General features: G+C 40.0%; 1 protein-coding gene across 3 annotated transcripts; it reads left to right on the top strand.

The window, feature by feature from the left end:
• The first annotated feature begins 744 nt into the window (after window positions 1–744).
• On the top strand, window positions 745–15,086 carry p4ha3 (prolyl 4-hydroxylase, alpha polypeptide III). Of its 3 annotated transcripts, XM_077494236.1 has the most exons (14): window positions 747–1,068; window positions 2,276–2,645; window positions 4,271–4,425; window positions 4,497–4,720; window positions 6,704–6,853; window positions 6,915–6,966; window positions 7,290–7,438; window positions 9,025–9,201; window positions 10,957–11,021; window positions 11,398–11,557; window positions 11,798–11,860; window positions 13,151–13,219; window positions 13,293–13,389; window positions 13,688–15,086. In XM_077494236.1, exons 2-14 carry the CDS (start codon window positions 2,392–2,394, stop codon window positions 13,756–13,758), a joined length of 1,686 nt encoding a protein of 561 aa, XP_077350362.1. In that variant the 5' UTR covers window positions 747–1,068; window positions 2,276–2,391; the 3' UTR covers window positions 13,759–15,086. The 3 variants fall into 3 exon arrangements, 2 of the variants coding, with proteins under 2 accessions (XP_077350361.1, XP_077350362.1); XM_077494235.1 differs by lacking the exon at window positions 13,688–15,086 and having other exon boundaries at window positions 745–1,068; window positions 13,293–13,636; XR_013278232.1 differs by having other exon boundaries at window positions 748–1,068; window positions 11,756–11,860; window positions 13,151–13,389; window positions 13,688–13,748.
• Window positions 15,087–15,568: the final 482 nt, after the last annotated feature.

Raw genomic sequence — 15,568 nt, 5'->3', positions numbered from 1 at the left:
CAAGTAGTGCAGAAAGCATAGCCATCATAATTGGTATCAGAAGTGGGATCCGAGGATTGAGCAGCCCAACAAAAACTCTGCTGGGTAATGAAGTTGAAGTAATGTAGAACATTTTTTTGTAACAGCTGGTGTCAGAAGTGGGATCAATGACCAAATAACAAGATAAGTCTGCGTTTTCAGTGTTTTATTCTGTGATATCAAACACCCTTCTGCAACAATTGGAGTCAGAAGTGGGCTCAAAAATAGCACAGAACTCACAAAAACACAACACTTGGTGTTTTTCATTGTTTATTGAAGTCATGTAGAACATATCGCTACCAAATGGATGTCAGAAGTGGCATCATCACCTTTGCCAAGCCCACATGAAGTCAATTTCTGTTGATTCCCACGTGCAGGATTGTTAAAATGTGTGTTTGGTTGAGCACTAATTGGAATGCCAGATGACAAGTTGGATGACAAGAAACGGTTCGCTAGACCTCATTTTGTCCTCCGGCCCCCAATGAAATTTCTCAGCCGATTGGTAAAGACTGCACCATCCGCCGTGTGTTTGACCTACCAGTTTGTTTTGGATGTGGCGGCTGGCCGTGACGCAGGACTTGCGTAAATAAAAGAGGCCAGTGACGCCCCCCAATCAAGGGTGACACCCTCCCCTCCCCACCCCACCCCCCACCACAGTCGGCAAACAATCAGGTTACTCAACGACGTTAATGATCAGCTGATTGAAAACGAACATCATCAGGACACCTTGGAAAGCAAACAACAAAAATACGTAAAATGCTCATCGCCACCATCAAGTCAAAGCAAAAAAAATGTTGGATTGGTGTACCAAGTTCATCTTTACAAGTGCCACAAAAAAACAAAAACAGACAACTGCCAGGAGGATCCCCAATTGACAAATAGCCAATTTTCAGCCAAATTATCAGCTAGATTTACGCTGGGCGGGCCCAAGGTCGGCCGAGGTCTGAAAGTGGTCAAAGCGGTTGGAACTGCTTTGTCGGCGGTTTTCATGGCAACGTCTCTGTTAACCATCAACCTGATTCGCGTGCAGGCGCGCAGAGGTGATGAAAGGTTAGTGCAAATGACAACAGGACAATTGGACGATTCAAATAGGATGGTTGCGGAGATGGCAGCGTAGCAGCTGGGTGGCTCTTAGCATGTTAGCTTGTTAGCACTTTCTTCTCACCACAAGCATTTTGGGGGAAGAGAATTTTTATTTACACCAGTATCTGTACTGTTGGCTTTTACTACTACTAGTACTACTACCAATACCACTTTTACTAATACTACAATAATACTATTAATACTAATACTGCTACTATAATGGTACTTCTACTCCAAGTACCACTACCTATTACTATTCCTATTGGTCCACCTCCACTACTAATACTGCTGCTAACCCTTTTACTAATACTATTACTACTGCTACTATTCCTGTATACTACTACTGTCATGTGCTGAAGGGTTGGATCCCAAAGCGCAGACACAAATAAGGTTTTAACTATTTATTCACATAACTTGACTAAACTAAAAACAACAAGAATGCATCGAGAATCACGATACGCCAAGCCCCCTTTGGGCTGCGGAGATGCACAGAGAACAGTGGGTAATAATCCGGCGACCACACACATTTCTCAGACCTTTATATAGACAGTCAATCAATCTCATTGGTTGTGGCTAGACATGTGAGTACCAGTACTGACATGGAATTCTCTGATTGGCTCTTTGGCCCAGCAATTACAGATAGTTCCTGACATCAACAAACATCATATAGCATAAAAGATTCTTCAGTAATGCGATCACAGATTCCTGACATAACATTCTTCTTACAGAGAGTTCCAAACATCATATAATATCACACAGCCTAAAACTAGACCAGAGATACAGGGGAATGCAATCTCAGGCAGCCTGTTTTTTTTTTCTTCAGCCATATATTAATTGTTCATTTTGATCCCAATCAAAATAATCGTGATTAGTATTTTTCCCAGAATCTGAATATGTGCAGTATATAAATGTATGGTGTTCCACAGGGTTAAATTCAGCTGTTTTTATTTCATCTGCTATTAATTATATAACAGTATGACTGAGGATATCATGTGGCATTGTTTTATTAGGCTGCAGTGCCTCAAATGGCCAGAAGGTGTCAGTAAAGTTCTGGACATAACTGACTGCATTTTGCCACCTCAAAATTTCGTGTATAAATCAAACGTTGTAATTGTTTGTATTTGATGGAGAAACTCAATATCTTTAATAGCTGCTTTTGTTGTTGTGCCTGCAGCATGGTGAGGATTTGAGGTCTCACTCATCATGTACAAGTTGCAAGTGGACAATGATGACTGGGAGATAAAAAAAAAGATCCCACCCGAGGAGGTGTGAAAGGGGTGCGACTCACGCATGAGGAGCTCAGCCCCCGAAGAAGAGCTTCGACAACTGGGCTGCGGCGCGGACACGCGCGCCAATCTGCTGGAGATGAAACTGACGCTGTGCGTGGTGCTGGCGTGCGTGTGCGCGCTGGTGCCGGCGTGCGCGGCTGAAATGTTCACGTCGCTGCTGGACGTCCGGCAGGCCATCAGCGTGGAGAGGAAGCTCATCGGATACTTGAGGACGTACATCCACAAGGAGTGGGACAGGCTGCAAGACATCCGGCGGTGAGGACCACAACATGACGCTCACTCGCCTTCATAATGCATGCAGTGCACAAAATTAAATCAAATGTGTTCGTGATACAGTGGAGAGTGAAAGCTTCATGGGAAATGTAGTTTCACCTTGCAGGGTATACAGTAATATTCCAAGAAAATATGAGTTAAGACTGTCCTCGGCCTCCACGCAATAAAACTTGACAAACCACACACTTCTAAACCAGATATGTGACAAGGATGACATTTAAAATATGTATAAAATGTGCACTCCTACTTATACCTTTTCTTTATGTATATGACTCCACATTCATGCTGCCTTCAATGAGAATCTACAATGTAAATAGTAGGGATGGCCGAATACCGATACCAGTTATCGGTATCGGGCCGATACCAGCCTTTTTTCAAGTACTCGAGTACTCGTGACTCAGACGAGCACAAGCGACCGATGGCAGAGGGGGAAGACGTTAAGTGAGTCCTCCTTGCCTGTAAGTGGCGCTAGCTTGCAGCAGTTTTTCACCAAAACTTCGCCGGTTTGTAAATACTTCAAAATTGTGAATCTTAAACTAAAAGAGCATTTTTGTGTTTTATTTTGAGTGTTAAGACTATTGAAGAGTGACTGTGCTGTTTTTTTTTGTCAAAATTAAAGGAAATATATTTGTTTAAAAATATCTTTTAGTGATTTTTTTTTATTTGTCAAAATGTACTACTGGTATCGGCAGTTGGTATCGGTATCGATGAGTACTGAGGGTCTGAGTATCGGTATCGGTCTGGAAAAAACGTGGTATCGAACATCCCTAGTAAATAGTCATGAAATGAAAGAAAATGCACTGCATGAGACGATGTGGCCAAACTTTTGACCTGTACTGTATTTCCATACATCCTTTATCTGAAGCACATATCCTCACAAGTTTGGTTTTTCTAGTGCAAAAGGCTCTCTTGCTGAACAGCAAACCAACATTCAATGCAAGAACTCCTTTGTGCATTTTTTTTCACAACAATCAACTAACTCCAGCTTTTAGTCTCATTGATTTGCTATATTTGTCCTGCATATCATTTCAAATTTGCCCAAAATGTTTTGCCCTGCTCACATTGCAGAATAGGGCAGCAGAAGAACCAAGTGCAACTAAGACATTTCTGCCATCAACAAAATTGCAGTTGATGCATAATCACATTTAGGCTGCCATTAATTTGCATATTTGAGTTTTTTTCTTTTCAATTATTTTATTTTTTATTTTTTTTAAGCCAGTAGCACAACTAAGACAAGACAGGCAGGAAAACCCCAACATATTCTCAATTCGGCATCCAACAATTTACATATATTGACAGATTTTTTTCCCCCTGTATTTTTTTATAGTTTGGATTTTTCCCAGTTACCTCACCATTCAATGTTCAGCAACATTTTTCAAAGATTTTGTTTGTTTAAAAAAAAAAAAAAACTTGTTTAAACAATGCATATATGTATTATCTAATAAAATAAAACATTGATAATATATATTGATAATATATATTATATAAATAAAACTATAAATATTTTGTATATATTATTAAATTTAGCATATTAAACATTGTGAACTGGTTTTCCAAAACTTTGTATAATGCTGCAAATGATGATGATGATGATGACCCCCATGCAGGTTTTACGGCAAAGTGTGGAGCCTTCACAACGAGCTGTACGGGGGCCCGTCGGACGGCATGGCCAACCCGCTACTGGCCTTCACCCTCATCAAGCGGCTGCACACCGACTGGCTCAACGTCGTCTACAGCGAGCGAGCCCAAGACAACGCGCAAGGTCGGTACTTGGCAAGCACACACCTGCGGCGCGGATGCGTGAGTCAACCTTCCTCTGAGCGTGGTCTTCAGCCCTCAGGTGGAGTTTGGAGCAGGAAGAGGACAAGCTGCCCAACATGGAGGACGTGCATGGGGCGGCCCGGGGCCTGATGCGACTGCAGGACGTGTACGCGCTGCACGTGTCAAGCCTGGCCGCCGGACGCTTCCGCAGGGCCAGTGGTGACCGGCTGGTGGACGTCTACACGCCGGCCGTGGCCACGCCGCTATCTGGAGATGACTGCTTCCTGGTGGGCAAGGTACGCCAGCCTGCTGCCGTCGGAACGGCCTGGCCTCGCTTGCCTCTCGAACTGAACTTCACGCTCGCAGTGTGCGGTGTTCTGCCATTAGATTTCACAAGTAGGCAGTCTGGCCCCTGGTTTTGCAGTGATTCAAAATATGAATGGTGGTTGCATTATGTGGCAACATTGCAATTTACAGACCATTAACTCATTCACTCCCAGACGTTTTCACAGAAGCAGTCCCGTTCGCTCCCGACTGTTTTACTGGATTTTGACTGATTTTGCAAGGCCCACAGAATATTATGTTCTATTGCTATAAAAGCATGGACTGTCAAAAGAAAGATTAAAGTCTCTTCTTTCATCAGGAAAAAAAAAGTATGTTTCTATCTGTTTCCGTTTTGCAGCAATTAGCATTAGAAGAGAGCTAGGTTTCATCAGTTTTCACAAATCAATTTAAAATTGTAAGTAATTTAGCTTTTTTTCTACATGGCCCTGGTTGATCTCCTTTGCTCTGCTGCCACCTGCTGGCCGTTTGTGTAATAACTACCACTTCTGCAACCATTCTTTGCAGTTGAGAGGCTGCATCAAAGCCTTCTGTATTCTCTAGCATTAAAAAACAAAAAACAAAAAAACCCGTATAAATACGTCTTTGGGACACTTAGAACATAAGAAAAACCATATTTATACGTTATTGGGAGCAAATGAGTTAAGATTAAGCCAAGCAAGGCAAGCGCTTCAAGCATTGTAAGAAATTCATGCGTGAGCCAAGTCATCCATCCATCCATCCATTTTCTTGACCGCTTATTCCTCACAAGGGTCGCGGGAGGTGCTGGAGCCTATCTCAGCTGGCTCTGGGCAGTAGGCGGGGAATACCCTTTACTGGTGGCCAGCCAATCGCAGGAGCCAAGTCATAACGGGATGAAAACATTGAAAGCACGCTCACATCCGTCAGCTGGATTCCAAACTAAACGGAAGAAGAAGAAGAGAAGTTCTCCTCTCAGGGAATGCATTCCGACGCCAACGTGTGCTCATCATGTGTCTGGCACACGGCTGCAAAAGACATTAGCTGCACTCTTTGGTGGAGAAGACCTTAGCGTCTTCTTCCTCTCCTCTGAGGCCACATGTGCACGATGACACACATGCACACGTACACACAAGGGTGTTGTCAGGCAAACAGCTGCCTGCCACGTCTTTGCGACAAAATCAAGAGTTGTCTTTCTTATTTTACTCATTTACTGGCAACCATTTTCACTGAAGCAACCCCCTTCGCTCTGAATTTTGCAAGGCACACAGAATATTTCATTCTATTACTAAAAAGACATGGAAGCTACCAAAAGAGAGATTAAAGTCGCTTCTTTCATCAGGAAAAAAGTATATTTGTACCCGTTTCCGTTTTGCAGCAATTAGTATTTAGAATACAGTTTCATCAATATTCACAAACCTGTTGAAAACAGTGGGGAAAAGAGCTTGTTGCAACATGGTCCTGACTGATGATCTCTTATACTCTGCTGCCACCTGATGGCTGTTTTTCATAATAACTGCCGTTGCTTTTAAGCCACCTCTTGATGTCAGAATCTACATCAAAGCCTTCTGTATGCTCCCGCATAAGGAAATATATATAAAAAAAAACAACATATTAGTATGTTTTTGGGAGTGAATGACAAAAGTATTGAAAAACGTATTTACATGTTTTTGGGTTTGAATGACTTAATCATGGCCAGAAAGAGGAGAAACGTCATGGACTGAATGCAGTAGAAAAGGCTATACTGACCAACACAGTAGCTGCACTTACAGTTATACCAAATACTGAACATTCCCCTCATTATAAACATACAATTGTTTACTGGGAAAGTCCACTAATTGAATGTAATTGTCAGAAAGAGGAGACATTTCATAGACTGAATGCAGTATACGGTCCTCTGACTAGCACGACAGCCGTTTGCTAACAAAGAAGCAATGGTTTATGCATAAATGAGCCCATGTGTGTATGTGTGGACACAGGTGGCCTACGATCAGGAGGACTACTACCACTCAGTCGCCTGGCTGCAGGAGTCGGTGGAGCTCTTCAGGAGTTCGGGAGGTCGCCAGAGTGCCGAGAGCGAAGGCACGCTGGAGGACGCGCTGGACCACCTGGCCTTCTCTCACTTTAAAGTAAAACAAGCACACACGATGATGTGAGGTTGCCATCACTCAGTGAGTTTTGTGCTTTCAGACTGGAAACATCTCGCACGCTCTCAGCCTGTCTCAGGAGCTGCTGCATCATGGTAACATGTCCAAACATGCTCACAAACATCAGTCAGATACAGTGTGGGCAGTATACGTACATATGTACATATATTGTGTGTATCCTTGTTGCATACATACAAAAAGTTGAGGATATTGGGCTTGGACAACTTTTAGCTACTTGCGCAAAAAGTACTAAAGAATTCAAGAGTTTACCCAAGGTCAAATGAAGTTCCCCTGCCAAGGCTTAACGTGCATTTTAGCTTCATCCGGAAATTTCTCCCAAAGCCCAATCACCAACTTTTTTTTTCAGAGTTGTGCGTGTTTACACATACGTCATCGTGGTGTGCCGTCCATCTTTCAGATCCGCTGAACGGAAGAGTTTTGCGGAACGTGGAGAAATACGAGAAGCTGCTGGTGACCAGGCCGTCCGTGTCGCTGGTCAGACCCGCCAGCAAATATGTCAAGACCAGGGACGCCTACGAGGGGCTGTGCCGGGCAACAGGTCCTCAGGTCTGTACGTGGTTCACCTTTGACCCACAAAAATCATACTTGAGTCCTTTTTGTCTACACACCCCAAGAAAAACTAATTTTGAAATTTGTCCAGTTGATTTGATACAAAATACAGGACTGTCTCAGAATATTAGAATATTGTGATAAAGTTCTTTATTTTCTGTAATGCAATTAAAAAAACAAAAATGTCAGACATTCTCGATTCATTACAAATTAACTGAAATATTGCAAGCCTCTTATTATTTTAATATTGCTGATTATGGCTTACAGCTTAAACAAAACTCAAATATCCTATCTCAAAATATTAGAATATCATGAAAAAGTATACTAGTAGACTATTCAACTAATCGTCTGTTTAACTCAAAACACTCAAGGGTTTCCAAGTGAATCCATGACATTTTTGTTTTTTTAATTGCATTATAGAAAATAAAACACTTTATCACAATATTCAAATTTTCTGATACCTGTATGCACATTTTTCAAACAAAGCAAAAAAAAAAAATTGAGACTTTATTCTTTTAAGTTACTAATTTCTATCCAAAAAATAACAAGAGTAAAAACATCAGACTTTTGATTTTGAAAAATACAACTTCATTATGATAAAATTTGTAATATTTTCAGCGCCTTTTTTGGGTTGAAAAAATGACTACTTTTGTTTTTGTTTTTTTTCCTTCCAAAAATAAGCATTTTTTTCCCCCTAATAAAATTTCGGGTTCTCAGAAATTATGAAAAGTTTATCAAGAAAATCCAGCCCTTTTTTTTAGATTTTGTTCTTTCTAATTGCCTTTTTCATTTTTTTTCTAGAATATACAAAAAGTAAATGTATTTATTTTTAATAGAAATGTTGAACTTATTTTTTCTGGAAAAAAATAAATAAATAATAAAAATGCGACTTCAGACTATTTTTGCAAATGACTAATGTCTACTAAAGAAATACTGAAATTCTAATACTGTACTAAAGAATACATAACAAAATAAAAAGTTATGGTTCGATAAATAATTAATACAAAAATCTAAAAACAATAGAATGTTATTGTTGAAAAACAACTTCTTAATCTCTAAACAGTTCTTTATTTTCATATCGATTAAATAAACGTATTTTCGTATTACAACTTTTTATACTACTTATAAATATGACTTCATTCCTGTAATATGGCTATTTTATATTTTGTGGTCTTGTAAGATTACAACTTATTTCTCAAAAAAATAAAACAAATTATATTGCCAATTTTCTTAAGTTGGAAAAAAAAACTTTTTTTTTTTTTTTTTTTTTTTTTTTTTTTTAAATACCGCTACCGGGTGGTTTTAACCCCCCCCAAAGCCCATGTTTTTTTTTGTTTTTTTTGAAGTTCTTTTGTCAAAAATATACTTTTTTCTTAAAACCTTAAAAACAAAACATGATCTTATTTTCATATGTATTTCAAATTTCAGATTAAAAAAATAAGCCTTTATTTGAGACTACATAAATCCTTACTTCCAAAATAGCCTCGTTAAGGGGACCTTCTATTTAATACTGCATTCCCGCATCTGCCCTATGCAAGTGCTCCCCTCAGGGACTGACAATTGTCTGGCGTTTGTCCAAACAGCCGCCGCAGGTGAAAAGCGACCGCATGTTCTGCGACTATTTCACCAATGGGAACCCGGCGCTGATGCTGCTGCCCGCCAAACGGGAAGTGCTGAGTCTGCGTCCTTTGGTGGTTCTCTTCCACCACTTTGTCACCGACCGTGAGGCTCAACACATCAAGGACCTCGCACAGACCCGAGTAAGCGGTGTACTCGCGACGCTTCTTTTGGTCTGAACTGTCGGAGGACGTCTCCTCATACGTCATATGCGAATAGTTCAAGACGCACTGAGGACCGCCCCCTCATTTGAATAACATTTCATGCTGAGTGTCCAATCTTTTTCATTTGAGGGCCACATACAGAAAATCACAAGGACGCAAGGGCCACCTAATGTTATGAAGAGAAATTGTGTTTAGTCCTAAAAATTGGACAATTAATTTATTTGTGTTTTTGCATATTTAGAAAAATGCTACAGTATATAAACCAATTTATTTGTAATATGTCAGTAGGGTTATTATTGTTTTTGAATTTTTCATTTTAGTTCGTTTTTATTCGTTTTCAGGGTGGTTCTGTTAGTTTTTATTAGTTTAGTTCTTTAAAAAATGCTTAGTTTAGTTTGTTAGTTTCAGTATTAGTATTAGTTTTTTTGTTGTTTTTTTTTTAAAATGTTTTTTAATGTTTATTACTTGCACGCAATATTTAAAAAAAAAAAAACACCATGGGAGCAACCTCATCTGAAGGTGTTTTTCTATTGGCTGCTGTGAGATGACATCACTTCTGTGTGACATGCTTTCAAACGTCATTATTCTGATTTATATCAAAATAAATCTATTAAAAATCACATTTAAAATCATCCCCAAAGGCTCATGCATTAAATTAATTACCAATGACTAAAACGATGGACATGTTTGATATAATTATAGTTAGTTTTAATTAGTTTTGTAAACACAAAATGTAGTTTCAGTTAGTTTTCACTTTTAAAAAGCATTTTCGTTTTTATTTTATTTCGGTAACAATATTGTTTTTTTAATTTTAGTTGTAGCTTTTTTTATTAGTTTTAGTTAACTAAAAAAAACTTTAATGGCACCTGTTTTTCAATACCCTCCCTTCATACTTTGATCATCTCCAAACATTTTTGTTTTATTTATTTTATTTAAACTGAGTCAAATGCCATTTTTTAGCATATGTCGCGGGCCACTGAAAAATGGACGGCGGGCCACAAATGGCCCCCGGGCCGTCGTTTGGACACCACTGGTCTACAGCATGAAATAAATATGAGAGCAGAACGTTTGTATTTATTGATTGATATTTAATTTTTTTTTTAATAGAAATTGAAAAAAAAAAAACATACTGTAATGCTTTGTAGGCAATCCAAAACCAACAGGACATTGACCTAGTTAGTAGATTCCACCCTTTTGCTCAATAATATTTCAGTTTGCCGTGCATTTCTTCCGGGTGCATGTTGATTATTTGTTTAAACGTAAGATGAATTGGCCTGTGGGGAAGTTGCTGGTGGGCTACCACAGTGACGTTTGTATAAGTACTGCAGGTTTTGGCCCATCTCACTGAGAGTTTCCATCCTTTGAGGTGGTTATTGAAACACACGTCCAGCTAATACGTTGCCATATAAGCTCTCACGTTGCGTCTCTTGTTTTTATTGTGTGACAAATTGCCCCCTTGATAGAACGTGACACCACTTTCCACTTTTTAAATGTTAAAGTTGAGTAGATCACAAAGCGTGTGCGGGACATCTGGTGCTTGCTGGCTGGCATCCACGCTTGCGGCTAAATTCTCAGGCATTAATTATCATAAATTGACTCGTAGGAGATGTGGCAGCTTTGGGGAGAAAATATTTGATTTTTTTGTTATTTTCCTGACGCCACGAGGAATTTGCTGTCTGTTTGCCAACTTTACCAGATGTCGTTATTATGCTTATGTTTGTCTTTGCACTCAAGTTGAGAAGATCGGTGGTGGCAGCTGGAGTGAAACAGGCGACGGCAGATTATCGCATCAGCAAGAGGTAATGCTTCAACAGGAAATGTGCTAATTCTTTTTCATTGATTAGGTATTTATAAAAAAATCAGAATTAGGAATGACATTTCATGAATGTCCATTTGACTTGATAATGAGGGAAGGTAACGATTATGTATTGGAATAGTTGTCATTTTTCTGCGCTTCTGGTGCTTGCTGCAAAGGACAAAAACTGCAAACTCCTCCTTTTTCTGAAGAGTGACAATCCTGTCAACACATGGCGACACAATGCTGGAAAGCTTATCATTTGCACAAAAATGTAAAAAAAAAAAAAAAAAAATCAATTGAAGCAAAAAAACACAGCAGGGAAATTCTTTGAGTGTCGACTGCAAACAAGTTGAAGCTAATCTTGGCGATCATTTCAGCGCGTGGCTGAAGGACTCGGCGCACTCCGTGGTCGGCAAGCTGGACCGGAGGATCGCCATGGTTACGGGTCTCAACGTGACACACCCCTTTGGCGAGTACCTCCAAGTGGTCAATTACGGCATCGGAGGTCATTACGAACCCCACTTTGATCACGCCACCGTAAGTCTCGCTTTCTCAAACAAGGTTTACATGTACAAACTTTGAAGTCAAATTGAAATCAGTATTATTTAAATTTCACACCACTTGAAATAATTGGTTTGCATCACCTTAAGAATTATTTGAAGTCGTTCAAAATTTCAGGTTGCACTAAATGAATCAATATTAGGTGTGAAGGATGACTTTCATTTTTTTTTTCAGTGTCGATATTCATGAGCTGACTGTTTGTTTTCATGCCACCAGTCGCCATCCAGTCCCGTGTTTAGGCTGAACACGGGCAATCGACTGGCCACCTTCATGATATATGTGAGTATTTGGACAGAATGTTTACAAACCAGCCATAAGAACGAATCGGACTTTACAGGAAGGAATAAACGGAAATAAGCAGGATTTTGCAAAAGGGAAGGCTGAAACTTAATTTAGAGAACTTGAATATTATACGGCAGTTGTGGAAAATCTATTGTAGCATAATCCTAACTAAAAAAAATAGTACATGCCTGCATGACAGCACTGCAACTGTCTGCATTCATTTAATTCTTGGGGATGTGTGCAAAATGGGAAGAGATTTTTGAGTGTAGTTTGTTCTTAAAAAACTGAGCCTTTACAAACCTAACCACCATGTTTTACACTAACCTTGTGTGCCATAATAACGTCCTGCTTACCTTAACGACATGCTGCTTCACCTAGACATCACGGTCTTCTCACCAGCTGCTTAATTCCGCTTGACGCAGTGTGGAACATATTTCTCTTAGCGTGTGTGTGGACGTGTGGAAACTCAAGACGTGGAAGTTTGGCATGGTGATCAGCCAATGAGCTCATCCTTAACAACACAGACACGCTCGGAGATTTATTTTGTCTTTTACTCGGCCTATTGTCGACTCCAATTTCCAATCGTCTAATTGGCTAATTGCGTTGTAAAACTTTTTCAAAATAAAATCACAATTCAATATCATCTGTAGTTGTTAGCTCAGTAAACAGGCGAAACGTTTTCAGACAGATGTTTCAATTTATGTGCAGTCATCTAAAAGTGGAAAATAAGTACAAATGAAAACAACCTCAGTTCCAAGATTGGGACGATATTTACGGTCAAGCATGCGAGATTCAAGTCTTCTGCTTCGTTTCTTCTTTCTTTCTTCTTTGTGTCTGTTGTGCAAATGTTGGCCGATCTTCTTTCCAAATTCTCAGAACGAAGGATCGCTCAGCACAATTTAAGTAACATCGCCTTGAAAGGCTTTACTTTGAAAGCTGTGTGAAGTGTAGCACATCATTTATGCAATTCATCAAAAAAAAAAAAAGTGGCTTCAAGCTATTTCAACTGTCAAGCTAAAAATAAAAGATAATTCGACGTGTATTTAAAAAACAACAACTGTGAGCTTAATGCTAACATATAATGGAAAACACCATTGACATGCTAATTATTAGCATCATTAGTTGTTGTTTTAGAACTCTTTAAGCCAACAGAAGGCTGGAAATGATGAATGGTGAAAAGCAATGCATTAAGCTCGTATCTCAAGGCACCCCTGTACAGTATGTTGTTGACATGATGAATCTTCAAGAGGCAAAAAAAAAAACAAGTCTTGTGTTTGTATCGCACAGCTCAGTTCTGTGGAGGCGGGCGGCTCAACAGCGTTCATTTACGCCAACTTCAGCGTTCCTGTCGTGAAGGTAAAAGTCCTCATTTGTAACAACGTTGACCTCCGCCAAGGCCGGATGATTCTTATTTGTGTTTGAGCTGCAGAACTCTGCCATCTTCTGGTGGAATCTGCATAGAAACGGCAGCGGCGATGTTGACACGCTGCATGCTGGCTGTCCTGTTCTCATCGGAGACAAATGGGGTAACCGCAACACTGCACAATTAGCCACACTACTTGTTTTTTATTGTGATAAAAATGCTTATGATTCGGGCTATTAGATATCACTTTTCAGACTGATACCAGTACTAGTAGGCTACTCAACTTTGAGTATAGTCACCAATTCCAGAACCAATACTACTAGTAATTTTGAGACATAAATCCCTCCCACCCCCCAAAAAAATGTTTGTTTGTTTTTTTTAATTAACTATCTATCCCAATGTAACATTTTCCTTAAGATTGCATGAAATTATTGGCAACTTTCTGTTTTTCTTTGTTAAAGTGGCCAACAAATGGATCCACGAGTTCGGCCAAGAGTTCCGACACGGCTGCAGCCTGTCTCGTGAGGAGTGAGGCAGCGTACGGACGTGTTTACTCTTCGCCAATCAATCGAGCAGCCGCAATTGCGATTATGAGAGCGATTGCGGGGGACGGGTCTGGGCCAGACTGACAAGTGAGTACACAGCCGAGAGAGAACCGAGTTGATCTACTGACCACTTTGCGCAGTTGGACAACGCTGCTGGTTTCACTTAATCGTGCACAAGATGCTTTGCCTGCAGCAAAATGACATTCGATATGATTTCGACGGTGTCTCTTAATTGGCAACAAGCCACGCCAGAGTTTGATGTTGGGTAAATATGTAAAGGTTTTGTGCCTAAATTCCATAATAATAGTTGCCATAATAAACACTGGAAAAACACCAAATGTTATATTTTTATTCTGTCGAGCTGATAGATGTTGGATCCCACTTCAAACAGCAATTATTTTAGCAAAGTTTTTTTTTTCTTTCTGTACCATACTAAACAATGGAAAACATATAGGGCACATACTCATTTTCATACGGGGGCAAGTCTAGTTTAGTGTGTTTGGGATCGCATTGCGCCTCTCTGGATATTCCGGCGGAAACAGAAAGTAGACAGTACTCCGCGTAGAAACGGCGCATATACATTTTTTTTGTGCCAGTGCAAGTCTAGTTCAATGTGGTTGGGAATTAGGTAGATGCTTAGACGAGCTTTTCATATTCGTTTGGTTTTGTAGTCTCAGGAAATGCACCATCGAACGATGCCTTTTCGGCAGTCTACCTGTAGACCTGCATTTGAACTCTTCCATTGTTGTGGCAATACTCACTCTATTACCAGAATAAACACAATTTTGTAGGGCTGACTCATCTTTGGTTGCCACTTTTGACATGAGTTGTTTTTTTTGTGATGCTGCATGCATGGCGATTATAAATAAAAATGGAAATATAACATTACCGGACAAAATTTGAGAATGATCACCTCAGGTTATAATTTTGTACTCATTGTCCTATTGAGCTCCTATTTGGGGATGGATCTGCTTGGTAAAGTCAGTGCTGTGAATAGAAGCTAAAAACTATGATTTAAAGGAACAAATTGCCGGTTGTTTATTTTAAGCCAACGTGAGACGGTGACAGCGCGTCTTCTTTTATTGATGAAACCACACGTGACGCCCCCACAATGTTTTAATGACTGTCCCCTTCTTTTTACACTTCAAGTTTCTTTCTTTGACCAAATGGCTACTAACTTTTAGTATTTCCTCCAAAGTCGGTACGGCCTCCACGGCCCCTGAAGGGCCCCTGAGCACACAGAGCACATGTGCGTTTCTGTGATGCTTGAGTGACAGGACTGGAAGGGTGAAAAATGAAGAGAGGGAGGCAAAGGGGGGGGGGGGGGGGGGGGGCGAAAGGAATAGGAACCTCATCGGGTTTCATCCTTCAGTGTCTGGACTTCAAATCTCTACAAAGGCCTCGTTGCCAAGGCAACCAAACAAACACCACCACATGGGGATTTGTTGCCAAGCAAGAGAGACATTTCGCCGAGCTCTGCCTTAAACACATGACACTGACCTTAAAGAGCAAACACTCCTTCCTATATGAGCAAAGGCTGTTTTAATGACATTGATGACTTATCTACGTTGGTTTCACATACATATCCAAAAAGTAACTATGTACTAAATGTCAATGTGTAGCAAATTTAATTGCTGATGTTGTTGGCTAAAGAATGCTGTATTTAAGAAAAAAACAAACAAACAAAACATCAGTTCGGACATGAAACAATGGATTGGATTGACGTTTTTTTTTTTGTTTGTTTGTTTGTTTGTTTGTTTTTTTGGTGTAAGGTGTTGTATCCTGTACCCTGGATTT

Source organism: Festucalex cinctus, chromosome 13 (genome assembly GCF_051991245.1).
Source record: "Festucalex cinctus isolate MCC-2025b chromosome 13, RoL_Fcin_1.0, whole genome shotgun sequence".
In the NCBI taxonomy this organism is placed as follows: domain Eukaryota; kingdom Metazoa; phylum Chordata; class Actinopteri; order Syngnathiformes; family Syngnathidae; genus Festucalex; species Festucalex cinctus.
Note: the sequence above shows the minus strand (reverse complement) of the source record. Positions and strands in the feature narration are given on the sequence as shown.